This window comes from Ptiloglossa arizonensis, chromosome 2 (assembly GCF_051014685.1).
Source record: "Ptiloglossa arizonensis isolate GNS036 chromosome 2, iyPtiAriz1_principal, whole genome shotgun sequence".
Taxonomy (NCBI): Eukaryota; Metazoa; Arthropoda; class Insecta; order Hymenoptera; family Colletidae; genus Ptiloglossa; species Ptiloglossa arizonensis.
In genome coordinates this window covers 29343459-29362313 of record NC_135049.1, presented here as the reverse complement: position 1 = coordinate 29362313, position 18855 = coordinate 29343459, and the positions used below count along the sequence as shown (strand labels likewise).

Genomic DNA, 18855 nt, shown 5'->3' with positions numbered 1-18855 from the left:
AATGTTGTTGCTCGAAGAAACGTAGATTTGTCGAAGGATCATGACTGTATTTGGCGAACGATTCGACAAATTGAAACTCGTCGCCACGAGTTTACGATACGTTTGATAATTCGACGTGGCATACGTTTTCGTAATCTCTATTTTTAAGAGATACTTTTCGAGAAAAGCGGAGAGGAGATCGATCGGCAAATTTCTCTGATAATCGAATTGTCTTCTCGGTGAATAAATCGGACCATCTCGATTGCACGACCGGATAAGTAATTTCTTATCTGATAACTGTACCCGTCGTGTCTAATAATTCGAGAAAAATATCTGTTTTCATTTTTTTTTTTTTTTTCGGCGAGAAAGAGGCCCGTCTTGTCACAACGAAAGCCATAATGTGGCGAGCCTCCAGAAGTTCGTCAAAACATCCATTTTATTTTTTTTTTTTCTTACATTCTCTTGAAGATTGTGGTCTTAATCTCGAGTTTTGTCGCGTTTTGAATGAGGGGAGAATAAGGAGGAAGAAAAAATTGTTTAAAAAAGAGTAATATATACGTATCTCGTTAAAATGTATTACGTAAAGTAGACGATCTGTTAATCTTCGTTTCGATTCGATTATTCGTTCGTAAGAAATAAAAAATTGCGAACAATTCTCAATTTTCGGCCTAAAATTCCAGAGACCGTTTCCTTAATTCTTTAATTGTTTTATTAGTGGGCGATGATGAGCCAGGTTGTAGAGATAGCTCGATACGGCTATTGATACAGGGATAGCTTTTAAATCCGTCGTAATGGAGGAATTGTATTTCGTTACGTTCAAGTTGCTGCATTGCGTTTCATTACCGCAGCGTTCCTCGTAGAGTACACTACGAGGTCGAAACTACTTTCATAACACACGGAATTAAATGCACGCACGAATTACTTTGTAGTTTAATAGTTTTTTTACGAGCCGATTAGCATCGACCCTTTCGACCCCTTTGCGAGCGCTCTTCGCGTAACGGACACATCGGTATCTGCAAATATAAAAAAAAAGAAGAGCATTTAAAATTCGAGTAAAAAAAAAAAAACGTAGAATCGGAGCGGCGAAAGATTCGATTTATCGTAACAATACGAACGATTCGTCGTTTGAACGATAAAAGTTATTTACCCGAGAGGTACCAGCGGGAACAATCGTGACGATTCAATTGTTAGAGTTGTGCGAATTTCCAGCCCTAATACGACAAAGTTCGATAGGTCGAGCGCAAGATCGTCCCGGCGAATTACACGAGCGTGTTGTCAGAAAATTTCTAGAAAAAAGAAGGTCTTCGTTAATTTTTGATAATTCCAGGTCAGGGATCTTTGGCTGATAAGCCGAGAGTCTCGGTGGCTTCGGATCCATTTCACGTCGAGACATTCTTTTTCGGTTTTTCAATAACGAGAACGACACGCGTAGATAAAAATAAGTGTTCTCGGTTCTTGAGAAATCGAGTACGAACAACGAGAGATAGATACATTTCAACGTGAAAGATAAGAGAATGCCCACGGCGTCTAAAATCCGTAACCACCAAGTTGAAAGTTCTCGATACGTAGATAATCGGAAATCTTAATTATAGTTGGACTTCGGCAAGCAGTTCCTAAGTCGTGTTAGATTTCGAAATGTTCGAACCTTTGTCCAGGAATTAAACGGTACGTGTACAATACGCGGCGAGGCACGTGGAAACAAATATTTTCGTTCGTTTCGAAACGAAACGATCGAAAAACATTCGAATACCTAATGTTAATTTATAGTTCAATGCATCGTTCGACGAACACGCGCGGACGTAATCACGGTAGAGAAATCTCGAAATCTGGAAAATAAATTCGCGTAATTCTTTCCTGAAACCCTTGGATTATTTTCAATTAATTGCAATCGCTTCGGTTCGTTTCTAAGGGTACATCTTCGATTTTTTTCGATCGTTGCAAATTCATGAGCACGTCTCCGTAAATTTTCGGGCAACACGGAACCGCTCACGGTGTGTTCCGTGTGTCTGGCCATGTTTCTCGGCTCTGTTATCTAATCGTCGGGTTAGAAAAATGAAAATTCCAGCAGGGGCCCCGGATGGCTAGGGTCTAATGTCAAGAACATGCGTGGCGTTCGTCGCAACACGAACATTGGAAATCTTCGGTGACTTCTCGATGGTGTATCGGTGAACACCGATAAAGATTTCGTTCTCCGTTACATTGGATCGAAATTATCAACGTTCACCCTCTCCACATCCAAACGGTACTCGTCACGATACTATAAACTACGGAAAATAAAATCAAGTACACCGGGTTTGGCAACCAGATACGAAGCTTTGGAGAACAATTTTAGAACACGTAGAGAAAATCGTAATCGATCGAGTATTTAACAAAAATATCACTAGTAGTGTTGGAAATTTTTTTCAAACGATGACTTCCATCCAACAATTGTATCGTTCTGTTTTCAATGGACCATCTTACACAAAGGAAGGAAAATAATCAACGAGAAAGAAAAATAATCTCCAAGTTTCCCCAAAGACTGTTTGGCATTTATCCAGTATTACTTTCGTGTTTCTGTTCACGAAAATGCCATCGTAATTACAGCATTCGTCGGCTACCAGCTTTCTAATAGCAAACCAACAATCTTCTCGATATTCGTATGCTTCCAATGGAGATCGACTGTCGATCGAAACACCAGCCACGAAATCGAGCGAGCGACGAATTCGCGACCGATTGCGGAGTTTCGAATACCCCGCGTATTTTCATCCACGAGTTTATATTTAGAACGGTTTGCTTTGGTCGCATAAACACGGCGAAGTGTTTGCTACACTTGAGTAAACAACGTCCGTGAAACGGTTCACGATGATTGATCCCCGCAATTACATCGAATCGAAAGTTTCGCTGCACGTGAAATCGTCGTAAAAAAAGCTACCGGTGGCGAATTTACGAGTTTCGGTCTATGAGACCGATCGATATTCTAACGTCGCGAAAGAGAAGTCAAAAGTCGATAAGAAGTTCGATGACGATAAAGTTGTCTTAGCTCCCGCGGTGACTTTGAAATTTATCGGTCGCTCGAAAACTCGATGGATTAAGCATGAGCCGTTTATAGCGTAATAGAGATTCGTTTGTCAACTTCCGCGAACTACCATTCTCGATAAATCTGTTTTGCAACCAGTTGTTGCGTTCGCCTCGAGTTTCGTGCTTTTTCCAACGAAACGAGGGCGCCTCGGTATTCCCACGTCGAGATAAAGATTAGAAACAACTATGGCCGTTTCGTACCGGTTCGAGATACTCGAATCGCGCCTCGTTTACGCTCTTTGGATGCCGCGAAGCGTTCGGTCGTTCGGCGCGTGCGGTGAACGCCTTTGGGCGTTCGCTGAACACACGTTTCAAACGGAGCTACGAGATTCCCGCACGGGGTACCCCCCTGAGCGTCGTATCGAATCGATTTACCTTTCCTTTTATATATAAAAAAAAAAAATAAAACACACCTTTGCATGTTCGATCGGTGATTCGATTCGTTTATTTCCAAAGAGCCGAAACGAAACGGTAATGTGCACGAAACACTTATGAATTATTTATTGCACGTCAACGCTCGATTTATTCGAGACCGACCTACAGTGGGTATGACGTATGGCCATTTGAATTTGTTCCAGACAGAAATTGACATCGCCCAAGTGGAATCGGTTCAAAGGGATCAGGCTGAGATGGAAGGACAAGATCAGACTGAACAACGTGATTTGGAGGTGCTGGCACATGCAATGTAAGGAAACGCGCGCGGGAAATCCGATCTGTCGCGAAACAGGACTTGTGCAATGGCGAAGCAACGTGTACACCGGAGCATGGCTGCTCGAAATAACTATAGGATCGCTTGTTCCGATCCCTGGAACGGTTCAGCGAGTTGTTCGATGCCGAGTTACGTATTCGGTTCAAATATAATCGCGTCGGGTCCCGTCCCGTTCGTGTTGTTCCAGAATCGACGAGAGATCCTCCGATTGTTTCGAGCAGAGTACACAACGGCCTTAAGAAGTAACCGGAAATACTGCACGGCGCGCGAAACGCGCGACGGCTGGCTAATTTTGCTGACCTTTAACAATCGTTACCGCACGATAACCCACGAAGCCGCGGATGATAACGCCAGTGTTCTTCTTCTCCACTTTTTTTTCTTTTTTCTTTTCTTCCCCACCCCTGTCCGCGCGAACAACTGTATCCTCGGATGAATAATCGTCATGGTCAACATTCACGGTTCGAGGGTCACGTTGTCGATCTACGGGGACGAAGTTGAGAGTGGATTTTTCGATGGAAAGAAAAAAAAAAACGATCGTGGCGTCTCGAGTCGCACGTTCCTTTTGTCGTTGTCGCGAAACTCTGAATAACATCGATATTTCGAGAACGACGTTATCGGTTCGCGAGCAACCGTTGCCTCGAGTCACGTCGGTTTCCAGTCGCGTCGGTCCGGAGCTCTCATCGTTCGATGGACGTAACAGAGACGAAAGTCGAATTTGCGAAGGTAATTCGATTCGAGTTGAACGTCGCCTTCGGAGTGTCGTCGTTGCAAAATCGAAACGGAAAATATTGATTCTCCGAGCCATGGATCCATCGCTTCGAGTCACGTCGGTTTTCGGTCGCGTCGGTCCGGAGCTCTCATCGTTCGATGGACGTAACAGAGACGAAAGTCGAATTTGCGAAGGTAATTCGGTTAAAGTTGAATGTCGCCTTCGGAGTGTCGTCGTTGCACAATCGAAACGGAAAATATTGATACTCCGAGCCATGGATCCATCGCTTCGAGTCACGTCGGTTTTTGGTCGCGTCGGTTCGCAAAACTTACCATTTTAACTTCGATTAAATGTTACCGTTCGAGTCTCGGTTCCAGTACACGTTCTTTCCAGTTACGTCGGTTTCGAGTCGCGTCGTTCCGGAGCTCGCGTCTCTCGACTGTGATAACAAAAATAGGAGGCGAGTTTGCGAAGACGATCGGGTCCAGTTTGAATTAAACATTGCCCGTACAGTGTTATTCTTGTAAAATTGATACGGCCGAGATTAATACTTCGAGACCGAAGTTAATTTTTCGAGTACGCGTTGTTTCCAGATCGATTGACGTACGTAACGAAAATAGGAGCCGAGTTCGTAAAGACGATCAAATTGAATTAAACATCGCCGTTACGGTATCGTTGTTGCAAAATTCATACAATCGGGGCGTTAATACCTCTGCGGATCGTCGTCTATCGATTCGAGTTACATCGGTCCGGTTCGCGTCGGTGTACACGAATCGCTCGTAAAAACGTAGATAAGAAAATCATTTTTAAAACGACCACTTCACTTCGAACGGAACGTTCCTCTTCGCTCCGAATCGATCGAAAATCGAAAATCGAGACTTCAACGCCCGGAGGTGAACAATGGTACTCGAACAAACGACGGATAACGATCTCCGTTATCCTTGCACCGCGAACATCGACGAATACAAACGATCGGACGTATTCGAACGATCGTAGACAAGGAAGATCGAAATAAATCCGCACGCTCGGTATCCTTTCGTTCCTATTTATAACCGTGAGCTTATTTTTAGCGTTTCCGTGTATCGAACGCGGCCGGTTTCCCAACTATCGGGCGATAATTTCGCGATCGTGGAAAAAACCTAGGATAGCGGTGCCGGTTTAGCAACGGCGGGAAATTTCTTACGAAACGTCGAGCAGCGGTCCGGTTCCCCTCTCGGCGTGTTTTTCGTCTCGAATATCAGATTGATTGGACAGAGTCAACGAACCTCGTGAATTCACGGCCGTGTACCGACAGTGGGGGAGATTCGTCTCGGTCGATTTTACGCACGATCTTTCGATCCTGCTCGTCGATCGCGACGGATGGACGACGTTCGAGGAAATCGAAGACCGAGTCTCTCGAGCGAGCGTGTCTCTCTTTTCCATCGAGCGACGAAAAAACAAAGATGACGGGCGATAAATGGCCGTAATCTAAAGCCAAATTAAATTGATTCAAGATATCCCCGCGCGAAAATAAGACGGACACGATAGGAGAGACACACGCGTCACGGCGTTCCGCGAGATAAAGGAATATCTTGCACGTGACACGCCAGTGACAAAGAATCCCCGCCAAGCGTCGCGTTCGCGGTTTCTACCGCGTTTTCCTCGTTTAAACTTGCCGGGCGTACTCAGTTTCGCGTGTACCGTCATCCTGACCGACGAAATTACCGGTCGCTGTCGATATCTCGCGTTACAACCCTACGTTCGATCGTTCCGATGATTTTCGAACGTCTTTCGAACCAGCGCGCGCGTTTCCACGGGACTTGACCGGTCGTGGTCTCGTATCAGTGCACTCTCCTCGAGAGAAAATCGAGGTAAACCTTTTCGGAGAGAGACGGACGATGAACAATCGGGAAAGATCGGCGCGATTTTCGAACGGGTATTCGCGGTTTCGTAATTTCGTCGAACGAACGAGAAATCGTCATACGGTCCCGCCATCTTGCGCGGACGAGTACTCCCGCGAGTGCGTTGTTTACCCCGTTGTTAACGAGTCGAACGGAGATCAACGGTGGCAAACAGATACTTGGCGACGAGATATCGTTCCGGTGGCCCATGGAAACGCGACAGACGGGGACTCTTAAATAAAACGATCCCGTTCCCTTCTCGTCGACGCTTCGTCAATTGTGCAATCGCTTACGCGAGGCGAACCGTGCCTCGTCGTTCACTGACATTTCGATCACCGATCGTTGCCAACGGGCGTTATTTTTAAAGCTTTCCCGTTGACCACGGGACGACGTTTCATCGTCGATTTCGTGCTTTACGATCGAGATCCAGCGCGCACGCGCGCTCGTGCGCTCGCGAGCGAGCGTAACCCGCGAGATGAACAGAGAGACGGAGCCGATCGGCGTCGTCGATGTTGTCCCGAACTCGATTGTGTAACGCTCAACGCCTCGTTTATTCCTCGACAACGTCGTCGTCTCGGTGTTTTTAAAGCGGTTACGTAAAATTCGAACGGAGAGAAAAATTGAGGAAAAAAAAAGAAAACACCGTGTAATTTTCCTCACGTGTGCTCCGAGAGTTCCCCGTTCGTTGACACGGGAATCGAATCGTAACGCCAGAACCTTCAACGAATCGTTTCTCTGCCAAACGACTGCGTAAACAGCTCGATTCGGGTATTTTCTTTTTTTTTTTTTCTTCTTCTTCTATACGTCCTCCGCTCGAGCGGATCGACCGGGGAAGTAACCGTCGATAAGGTTTATCGTGCGATTTCCGAGAACAAGTCGACCGAGCGCTCGAATGGCGTCGTTCGAAATATACACCGAAGATCCAGTACCGATCGAGCCGCGGATAATGTTGAAAATAACAAGGTGTAACCGCGACGGGGCGGTGCGAACGAGAGAGGACCGTTGTACATCGAACGACGAATCGAAAACGTCGAATGGGATTTTTTCGTACGGGGCGTCGTTCGCGAGAAAATTGCTTTCGAATGTACCGCGGTGACGGTCCGGTGACACTGTGCACTACGACGGTGGCAGGGTGGGGGGAGCTCCGGTGCATGCAGCGGCGGGAGGTAGAGTGGGGGGAGCGCCTTGCTCTCGGGACCTATTCCGCGCGATCCAATTGGACGATCTTTAACTATCTTTTGCGAGGAAACGGTTCGTCCGGCGCGCGTCGTTCCTTCGTAACTTCTCGTCGTCTCGTCGAGCGTTACACGCCGAAACGAACACAATCCACGAATTTCGATATGTAAGCTCGCCACGCGAACACTTTCGTTCTCGTCCAGTACTCTCGAATACGAAGTTCTCGGCGTATTTTGTTCCACGTTCTCGATTCGTTTTCCCGTTTCCCGGAGAATCGACAAGGTTCACGTAAAGTCAGCCTCGATTTTCTCCGAAAAGGTGCACCGTAGACGTTCGTGACGTATAAAAGAAACCCGGTCGGCGTCCACGTACAGGAAGTTGGTTCGTTCTTCGAAAGCTCGAACTCCGTGCTAGTCGTCGGCGGTTATTGCGAGTATCTCGCGACCAAGCTCCAAAATGCGCCGTCGCAAAGTCGGCATCGGGACGGCCGCGTCTCTGGCCCAGCACACCGATCGCATCGAACACAGTCTTAAGCTAAAGGGAAGCTAACTATTCCGACGTGTCGCGAGACATTGCGTTTCGATCGTTTGGAATACATGCACGGTGGTTCGTATGCAATCTCCTTTGTCAATTCAACGAGGGGTTTCCACGCGTCTCGAGCGAGAACGATCGACATCTCGTTCGATTCTTTATAGAAATTTATACAGTTTCGAAAATACGCTCTTGAAACAGTCACTCTTAAAGAATCGAAAACGAGATCAAAATTTAAATAAATACACTCGTTCACCGTAACGATCTGCTTATATTTTTCGTTTCGAATTACCGCGATGCAGCGCCGTTTGATTATCGATAACTCGTTTATCACCGATGCAAATCGTGCGGAAAAAATTCGTACAGTACTTCCATAGATACGCCGACTGTCGAGAAAATTTTCAGTTCGATTCAACGCGTACATTTCTCAACGAAAAATCCCGAACATTCTCCGAGCCGACGCGCGAGGAAATCCCCTCAAGGAGCCGCTAGCTCCGTATTAATTCAACGAACAAAGCCTTTGTTGGGTAAAAAAAGACGTCGTTGCTGCTACTTTTAAAACTGCATTGAATTCGTTGTGGTCCCTTTGAATCGGTGCACGTGCACCCGAAGTACGCTCGCGGGGTGAAGGGGGACCACGTGGCGGATGTAATTGCAATTCTTTCGTGTCGTTGAAATACGCTTTTCTCGAGAGGGAGGGGAAGGGGGGGGTGACACGTTGGAGAAGACACTCCGACGGTGCTCGACACGAACTCGACGATCGAGTGCCGCGGGCGCTTACGAGCGCTTGAACTCACCTGTGCGGAGAACGCCCGTGGGGCGTTCGGCGAGTACGCAAACGAGACGCGACCACAGGACCTCCGCACGTGCGCGTGCGCGTGCGCGTACTAATACCCTCGGACCTCAGCACCGAAAGGGGTTAACGATACAATGTGATTTCGTGTCGTTTCAGTTATACTGAAGCAGAACACGTTGGTGTGCCAGTTCGCATCCCCGTTGGATGTTGATACTCATAATAAACCCGAGGTACGTTCACTTATAAAAAAAATTAGTACTTTGTCACGCACAATACGAAGCCAATCGTACAACTTGCATCTCGAATCGCCAATCTGGGATTATTCAAAAAGACTGTACAATTTAATTACCTTTAGTAGTAGATATTTTGCAATACGTTTCTTCGTTTATTCGGTGGAGAATTTTGTCCATGTTTATCAAGGTGATTGTAGTATCCGTGATCGTGTTTTTCGAACGTTTTATTTTTATTTCGGTAAAATCAATTCGATTATGTCACTAATAGAAATTTTGCGATATGTTTATTCGGTGGAAGATTTTGTCCACATTTTTCAAGGTGATTGTAGAATCCGTGATCGTATCTTTTGAACGCTTTATTTTTATTTCGGTAAAATATAATTATACATAGATTTGGTATCGAAGGGACGTTGACCATGAAGAGAATCTTTATCAACGGTGTACGCAAAAAAAAAAAAAAAAAATAATAATAATAATGTACAGGAACGAGCTTGTCGCATTACCTGGTACCCCTTCCTGTTTTGCAACTCGTTCGCGCGACGATTATTTACACGACACCCTGTGTGTACGATTAACGAGATCCGAGACTACTCCAGATTATTTGATCGTATGCGCGAGGCGTTAACTCGCTGCTGACGAAGTAGATTCAAGTGTCTTCAAGGAAGCGATAGTTTTCCTTGGATTGCGCAAGTTTTATCGCGAGTTCCTAACGCGAAAGAAATAAATCCCAAGCTGTACAATAAACGTCGTCTCGTCGTTCTCTCTTGCGCGAGATGTTCCAATGTAAGTGTAAATCAACGACGGTATCTCTTATCAGGCGGTGGTCTTAGAGGGCAAATACTGGAAGCGAAAACTTGCTGCTGTTACTGCGGAATACAAGAAATGGCGCATGTTCTACCGAAACAAGATCCTTGGCTGGACGAACAAAGATGGCACCGAGATGGTATTCAACCATTATACAACTTTGACACGATGACATTTATTTATTCTATCGTTTCCACGATCCTGTTCTTAACGAATCGAAATTTTTTACTTCGAGCTTAACTTCCGACTTATTTTACGAGAAAAGAAAAAAAAAGAAAGAATTTCTGTAATCTGAAAATGATTTTGTACGGTTCGAAGTTTCGGGTCAATTCCGACCCGAGCTGTACACAACATCTCACGTAATCGTCTCTTCGAAAGAAACAACTCGCGTTTCACGATCCACCATCCATTCTCGCGAATGTTCAAGTGTAAATTTGTTTCTTATTCATAGTAGAAAATGGCATCGTTTCAGATGGAATCGATGGATGTGATAGATTGGGACAGCGGATTGGGAACTTCGGGAAACTTCGGAGCAGGTACAGGCAACGCGCACGGAGGGACCAGTGGGACTCCAGGAGGAGAGAGTATGATGGTTGATGAGGATTACATGGAGCTTATGAATGATACGTTATTTTCAACAATCAGTTCGAGTCAACCAATATACTTTCCCGATCCGAGAGAAATTGGTAACTCACTAATTAAAATTGCCGCGCGAGAACACGATGTTAACTAACGATTACATTTTGCACGGTGATAACAAGCGGGGACGAGGGGAAACGAGACTTCGCCGCGTTTCAAAATTATACCGACTCTCAAATATTTGAATGTTCCTAACATTTAATATTTACACTCCGCGTACACTGTCTTGTACCGGGTTGTACGGAAAGTCGTTTCGTTTCCCGAAAATGGAGAATATATAATTTAATAAAATGTTTGTACACTCTGAAAAAAACGTGTTTCATTTTCGCCAAAAAAAAAAAAAAAACGAAACGACTTTCCGAACGACCCAATATCTTGTATCGACAATCGAGACCACGAAAGTTCAAATCGTGCATATATCGGTAGGTTGGTATATTCTTGAGACGCACTGTATCTCGTAGGAACGATCTGAGGAAGTGTACAACCGTGAGACGATTTTATTGAAAAACAAACGCGTTCTAATATATTAATTTCGATTTGCAGCGCGAGGAGCCAGTCTAGCGGATTTTATACAACCGAGTCTGGGACCACTGCAACCGAATTTAGACGATTTTATGGACACACTTGAACCGTTGCAAGGTAAACGATTAACATTCGCTCGTTACGATATATGCGTGATGTAATAGGCGATAATATGAGATTGCTCGTATTTTAGAATTTTTAAATTCGAAGTTGCCCCCCGTCCCCGAGGAGGACGACATGTTTCGAAGCAGCGCGTTGACCTCGAACTATTCCGATCTCGATCTGATGACGCCGATGAATCAAATGAACGAGCTGGGCCAGGAAACGACGTTGAAGAACGCGCCTAATGCCCAACAGACGGCGTTGCAACAGGACGAACCGGGGGGTGCCATACAGAATCTTCAGTACACCGCGAAAATATATACTCAACCCGAGCCGACGAACACATTCAGGAACAGCATGTGAGTCTAAATACCGTAAAGTGGCCGCGTTCGTCACTGGAATGCAATTGTATTTCAAGTATCGATAATTTCAGCACGCTGGGCGAGAACTACAGCCCGATGCCTCAACCGTACGAGCCATCGCCGACGAGTCAACCGGTCAGGGAGAAGAGCAGATCGAGTAGAAATTCGGCTAGGAACAATCGTATGATACAACAGTCCCAGCAGCAGCAACAGCAGCAGCAGCAGCAGCAGCAGCAGCAACAACAACAACAACAACAACAACAACAACAACAACAACAGAACGCTTACCAACGAACCGCGCAGCAACAGAACACCGGTTACCAGCAGCAAGCGTCCCAACAATCGTTCGCCATGGAGATACAAAGTGTTCAATTGACCACGGTCCAGAATCAGGTGCAGATGTCAGCGTTGAACGAACCACAGTCCGTCCACGCGAATCAAATCTCTCCCATTACCGGTGGGCACGTGGAGAATCTGGTGTCGGTGGAGCAAAATTTCGCACAAACGAATTCCACGGTGCCCACGCAGCACAGGGCAATCAGACCCCTGCCACCGGTCGCGCCGATGTCCACAAAACCGTACAAAGTCGTTCAGCCGCAGCAATGCTACAAGTTCTCTCCGCTTCCGCAAAGCTTTAATGCGCAGCAATGCAAATTCAACGCCAACAATTTCAAGGTACTCCCCCGACGACGGGACGATTCGCACGTGCGGCCGCGCGCAGGCGCACGCGCACACGCACGTGGTTTCATTTTGAATAATGCATCTCGACGCGAAGTAGTTGTTCAACGATCGATAAACATTAATTGGAATTATTATGTGGTTCTACAGGCACACCCATACCCGCAACAACTCGTGGCGGTATCCGTGGAACGGTCGTCGCAATCGCCGATACTGTTGCAGTGCAGACCCTCGGGCCTAGATCTCACCACACCAACCACGCAACCCGCCAAATTGCTACCGCAGCCCGCCGCGTCCAATTCGGAGAAGGAGGAGGTTTTCGCTGTGCCCAAGGTTGATCACGTGACCTGCAACGGGAGTACACGATCGGGGGAGCTTTTTCGCTCCGATTGGGGCCGAGTCGCGAGGGTAAACAATCTCCTAGAATATTAACTAGTCGAACGGCTATTTTAAGAGAGAATTGTACACATTTGCGTCTGCTCGATTTTGTCGAAGTTCAGTTGATTCTGGATGAAATTAATTTAGAGTATAATTTCCATCGTATACGATGAGAAAAATGCAAGGAAAACAAAGGAAACGAAAGTTACGTGAAAGTGTAAAAATTTCGGGCCGCTGAGAAACACTTGAATTCTAGTTAAGTTAGAGAAAATACTTGAACATATTTTTGCAACAAGAAATAGATAACCATTATCGGTTAATGTTCTAGGATTTGTTCAGCTTCGCGGACATGTACGTTTTAAGCCTACCCAAATAGTCCTGATAGTGTACACCCCTTGTTAGGATAAAGTTATTTATCATGAGCCCACGATTGAATTGTTTCTGATCGTTATTGGTCGTTTTTCGTTTCAGTATCAAATGAAAGCGAGGAACAGATCTCGAAGTAGCTCCTCGTTAACCGCACCGAGAATGCACCCGCCGCCATTAGTGTCCACAGCGAGCGATCCCGCTCTAAATCTAAATAACAATGTTTTGCTCGCGCAGTTACTCACGAATAGTATGTATTTTACGAAACGTAATCATTGCACGGTTATAATTATGCTATTACATTATTCATATCGGCGCTGACGCGCGATCATTGAGAAATCGTACGCGGTATTATACCTTTTCTCGATGGTACAGAATATTATGAGAGCTTCAATATCGTTACATAGACACATCTGGTGTATACACAATGAATAGTCCGGCTGATAATATAATGCCGACAATGAACCAAACAGCCACCACTATGAAACACGTCTTACCCATGCTTCCACCTTCAGCTTCGCCTACGCAGGTGACGACCACACACCATATTACCACGCCGGTCACTGTCCAAACGATGCAAACTTCTCCGGTGCAAGTGCAACCGCAACAACAGGTAACCCTTTACAAATTACCTTCCTTATTCTAATAACCGACTCGAATGAACGGTACATTAAATTTCCAGAGTATTCCTTGAAACTCAAATGAACTACATCGTCGAAATCTAAACAGAAGCCTCTACGATTTTTTGCAAGAAAGATACGACTGCATCTTAGAATTTTTGCCCGCAGATGCATGCATGCATGCACGCGTATACATATGCAACAGTGACGTAACCGTTAAAAGCATTTGAAACGGTTCAATTTTGCAATCTTTTTCGTGTCTCGAACCGGTTCGATGATGTAGCCTATTTGCGGTTTCATAAAAAATGTAACATCGTGTACAATATCAATTAGAGAGTTTCAAGTCAGAGAGACGGATATTTAATTAATTGCTCGCCCTTTCGCAGGAAAGGAAATTAAGAACAGACTAGGATACTGTATCCAGAAATAATCGAGTTTCAAAACGAAGAATATGTCCGAGGCAATTGTTAATCCAATCAGCGGACCAATCAGAGCATCGGCAGTTATGGTTAGGTTATCCTATAAGCAGAATGTAGGGCGACATTTGAATTATCCAATCAGAGTTCAGCTGTAGAGTAAGCCCCTCTGACTTGATATCCTCTAGTATAGTCGAATCGATATCAGCAGTCGGTTCAAGGCCATGGTATACGTTACCCCATGGCACTGTTTATCCATCTCGCTCTTTGTCTCTCGATAAAGAGGTAAGACGACACGGTGTGAAAGTGTGGGGCGGTCGAATATAACGTGATTCACGATCGGTGAAGTGGCCTTGAACGACCAATTAAACTTGATCCGACTACAGGGATCTTCTGAAGGGCATTAGCGAATACAGATATTTGTGTCTTCTATATGTATTGAATTACGTAACGGTGATATCGACAATAATAAAACTACGCCTTATGTAATCGATAATACTTTAACTGTCTGTTGCATATTAGGCAATGCAACAGTCTTCTAGCAGCCAACAAATGTTATTAAATACAAACACCCAAGCACATCAGCCACAAAATAGCCCCGGGTCACCGAAGGACAGTTCCAACGTGCACAGTCCTCAGGCGTTGAATCTCAGCCCTTTGCACAGCCCAATGAGTATAGGAAGTCCGTTGTCGCCTACTCGTGTCTACGTGAAGGGCGAGCCAGAGCGAGGACAATACAAGGAACAAAGGAGGGTTGGGCACATCCACGCGGAACAAAAGCGCAGATATAACATTAAGAACGGATTCGACATGCTACACAGTCTAATACCGCAACTCAGCCAGAATCCAAATCCGAAACTGAGCAAGGCCGCCATGCTGCAAAAAGGGGCGGATTACATTAGACAGCTGAGGGCGGAAAGGAATCAATTGAAGGAGGAAATGGATAGCTTAAGACATCAAATTGAGTGCCTTAATACATCGATTAGGTAACAGGAGTTCCATAAGAAACAAAATTTTTTATTCTAACATTTGGATGATTGCGTACTAATACATAAACCAAATGTATTGTTACAGTAACTGTCAATCTATGCTTCCTGCAACGGGTGCTCCGATTTCTAGACAGAGAACTAGCAAAATGAAAGAGATGTTCGACGAGTATGTGCGCACGCGTACGCGAGAGAATTGGAAATTTTGGATTGTATCCTTTTTCAAAACTTATTGACGAATTTTTATTAACACGCATGAAATATTTCAATTTATGGTTCCTAACAAAATAATTAGTTCAGTATATTGCTTGAGCCTTTGATGACTTCTTTCAACACTTCGGTATCAACAGCGAGTATCGAGGATCTATACAGAAGTACAATATTATGGGTTGAGCAACATTGCTCGCTCGTCGATCTCAGACCAGGTAAACGAAGAAATCGAAATATGTTTACTTGTGTTATACATATTTATGTGTATTGTATTGTTAATTATTACCTTTTTTTTAGCCGTTCTGAACTCCCTAAGGTATCTGTGTACTGCCACTGATATTCTATCAGATCCTGGTCGCCTGCCCGAAGAAGCACTCGCAGCAGTAAATCGTACGGAACGGCGACGATCAACTCAGTGACCAATTATGTTACGCAAATTCGTTGTGAAACGTATTTGCATACACGTTTAAGATTTAATCGCGAACGAGCAGGAAAAAAACAGTTACCGTAGCTTAAGCCACTCTAGAAGAAACTTACGTGAAAGAATTTCCTAATACGGTCTTTTTTTACAGTAGACTTTCAGGTTTCCTTCCGCAACGATCATGTTTAAGAATGGAAAACACTTAAGTGCAATTTTTCCCGTATCCTTGTCAAAATTGTGATCGCGAGATTCGTAACACCATACAAAAAAGTGCGGGAAAATGTAAACGAATTTAATTGTGAACGATGTTTAATGAACTATTATATATTATATATCTATACAGACTGTTACAAATTAAAACACGCTGAGATTTTAAAAACATTTTTCTTGCATAAGAGTTATCGCAATTATTCGTACTGAATATTAACAAAATGAAAGTACATTTATATTTATTACATAATTGTGCACATCACGTATTTACGTTCATCCAGCATTACAAAAAATTGTTTAAGTCTACAAATTGCGATAACGAAACTTTCGTGACAAATTTGTTCGTTCTTTTTTCATTGAATCATTGAATTTGTTGTAGTACTTGCCTACATGTTTACGTAATATTTGAAAGGAAAAAAAGAAAAATATGTAGAGCAAACCATTCCATTAAAGTTCTACTATGCTTGTTTTGGACTAAGTATGACATTCTTGGCAACGACTAAAATGTTAATATTTTATAAAATGTATGTTGCGTTAAAAAGAAAAGGATTAGTGTTTCTTGAAATTGTTCTATTTCTCATTAAGTAATGTTTCTTTTCTACTTTTAAGACGAAGACATTTGTAAAAATATATTGCGGACCCGAGGATATATTAATTGTCGGCATATTTTTATAATAATCAAAATATAAATAACTTTATGTTGAAAAATCTATCAGCTTTGAATATTCTTTTACCGAAATTGACAAATAAAATAATTGTTTACGTCACACAATGCGAATAATTGTTCAAATTTTTTTATACTACATTTCAGAGTATCTAAAACTAGTGCCATGAAATTGTATTGTAATAGGAAAGCGGAGTCGGAAAACTATGCCTTTTGCTGTGAAAAATGCAGTTTAAATTTGACCAAATATTGTACAATACTTTCAATTATGACCTTGCCTTCTGCGATGAATATACAACCGTTAACATTTGCATAGTAGCATAACTTTGGAAATACGAAAAAATTTATATCGCAAAAAGTTAACTGCGTGAAGATGAAAAACGAGTTGCTCACAAATTTAAAGTATATTATATACTAATAATGTTATGAAATATGAAATTTTTAATGTAAAATTTCATGTGATAATGTACAAATCATTTATAAAAGTTCAAATATTAGACCTTAAGCTGTAAAAGACTTCTGGATATTGTAACAGAGTTATTAACTTTACATAATTGTATATAATAGAATGTTATAAGCAGTGAACAATCTTCAAAAATTTCGTATGTTACTTACTGTAACAATTGTAAAAACATTTACACTTTATAGATGCCTGCTCTATTAATGTTTACAATATACAGATGTCTTTTACTTACAATTTTTCATTGTGTATGTATAAGTGATAAATAATATAAACAAATCAACGAAGGGATGTTTTTTTTGTACAATATGTATCATATAATCATATAAAAATTCATGTATTGTTATTCAAATGTTTACTTCCATAAAGAAAATTTAAATTTAATTTATTTCCTCTCACTTTCCTATGCTATTTGGCATTAGAAATTATTTATTCAAAAAAAAAAAGTACATTATTCTAGCAGACATCATAATGTCCATAGTCAATTTTTGTTTGCATTTACATGAGTTTCTTTTACAATAATTTTTTATATGTATCGTTAAATATTTTGTTAGTTAATAAATTACTAGTAACAATTTATGTTAAACAACAACCGTATAAAAATACAAAAAGTTATGCTTATTTCTTTCTGATGTTTTTAAATTGAAGTACAATTTATTCCAATGGTGCAAAACTTGAACACTTATCACAGACCAAATAAATGCATGTACTATTTTTTTCAGAAAGTTCTAAGAAACCTGGTGGCTGGTTACATATTTCAGAATGAGCATTCACGCACTTACTTAATAGATGCCCAAACTGTTTTAAATCTAAACTACTGTTTAACCTAAAGGTACAAGACTTACATGTTATTTGATTTACATTTTGTGTTAAAGAAGATTTTTGACACATAGGGCAAAAAATTTCTTCAAATGCTGGATCAGCTGATAATGATAAGAATTCAATTTCTTCTTGTGACATCTTTTCATATTCTTCTAAAATCCATTGTTCTGTAAATAATACCCAATCAGATTTTGAACATGTTATTAAAGTACTACTATACAGAATATATGTGTGACATGAACAATTTTTAAACCTACCCTCTTCGTTAAGTATTTCACCTTCCAGTTCTAATGCTTCTTCTGGATCTAAAGGTTTGTCGATGACATGACAAAAGGGGTTCACAGCTGGATCCAAATTTGTAGCAGCAATATTACTCAATTCTTTACGCACAATTTCAGTCAACTTCTCCTGTACATCTTTCGAATTGATTTCTAAACCAAATCTGCTTCTGTTAAATAACTGTGCTCGTTTCTCTCGCATTCTTTGTCGACACCTCTGAAATTGAGTTTGATTATTAATATATTATATCGAATCATAACTATTTTATTGCTTTTAAATGTTCAATATTCAATGTTCAATGTTAAATGCATAAAATAATATTAAACATCTAACCTCTCTAAGAACCTCTTGCAACTTTGGTGACCCGTGTCTGATTTTATTTACGCTCTTTCGACATTTTAATTTCATCGTCATTGTTGGGCTTAGCGTAATGTTTTCCATATCTTCCGTACACTGTAACATTTTCAAATTTGAAAATCAAAAATACAAAGTACCTTAAATGAACGAACACTTGGCGCCAATAGTTTTGCAGTAAATTTGGCGTTATAAATTTAGCTCCGCGAAGGAAATATTTATAATTATGGAAACTGGAATAGTGTGGCCATCTAATGGAAGATAGATGGAACTATTTTTAAATGTAAAATTTGCGCCCCTAACGGCAAAACGTCCAAGTTTGTAGAGAAATAATTTCTTTTTTTGTCAATAGATGGCGCCTATTGTTCTATTACCTGACATGCAGATCTTGTCATACAGCTGCTTATTATACTATACATGTTTTGCCATCTGTTGACAGAAATAAAAATTATTTCTCTACAAACTTGGCCGTTTTGCCGTCGGCGGCGCTAA

General features: G+C 42.4%; 2 protein-coding genes across 13 annotated transcripts in view; one reads left to right on the top strand and one right to left on the bottom strand.

The window, feature by feature from the left end:
- Window positions 1–16496, top strand: part of Mondo (MLX interacting protein mondo) — a 28558-nt gene extending 12062 nt beyond the window's left edge. Inside the window, exons 1-15 of one of the 12 annotated variants that reach the window (XM_076326959.1) lie at window positions 5633–6304; window positions 7829–8116; window positions 8994–9067; window positions 9888–10013; window positions 10329–10560; window positions 11057–11152; window positions 11229–11496; window positions 11556–12174; window positions 12328–12585; window positions 13027–13171; window positions 13329–13534; window positions 14480–14943; window positions 15032–15155; window positions 15239–15368; window positions 15451–16496. In XM_076326959.1, the coding sequence (XP_076183074.1) occupies window positions 8107–8116; window positions 8994–9067; window positions 9888–10013; window positions 10329–10560; window positions 11057–11152; window positions 11229–11496; window positions 11556–12174; window positions 12328–12585; window positions 13027–13171; window positions 13329–13534; window positions 14480–14943; window positions 15032–15155; window positions 15239–15368; window positions 15451–15572 (2874 nt within the window). In that variant the 5' untranslated portion in view covers window positions 5633–6304; window positions 7829–8106 and the 3' untranslated portion in view covers window positions 15573–16496. Of the gene's footprint in view, window positions 1–3614; window positions 3722–5632; window positions 6305–7828; window positions 8117–8993; window positions 9068–9887; window positions 10014–10328; window positions 10561–11056; window positions 11153–11228; window positions 11497–11555; window positions 12175–12327; window positions 12586–13026; window positions 13172–13328; window positions 13535–14479; window positions 14944–15031; window positions 15156–15238; window positions 15369–15450 lie in introns of those variants that run through there. The other 11 variants (XM_076326955.1, XM_076326958.1, XM_076326951.1 and 8 more) reach the window with 11 other exon arrangements.
- An 831-nt stretch (window positions 16497–17327) lies between these two features.
- On the bottom strand, window positions 17328–18545 carry LOC143154897 (RIP-like protein). The gene is made up of 3 exons (XM_076326962.1): window positions 18343–18545; window positions 17988–18225; window positions 17328–17897 (listed from the first exon to the last, which is right to left on the bottom strand). The coding sequence occupies exons 1-3, from the start codon at window positions 18469–18471 to the stop codon at window positions 17563–17565; spliced, it is 702 nt and encodes a 233-aa protein (XP_076183077.1). The 5' UTR covers window positions 18472–18545; the 3' UTR covers window positions 17328–17562.
- Window positions 18546–18855: the final 310 nt, after the last annotated feature.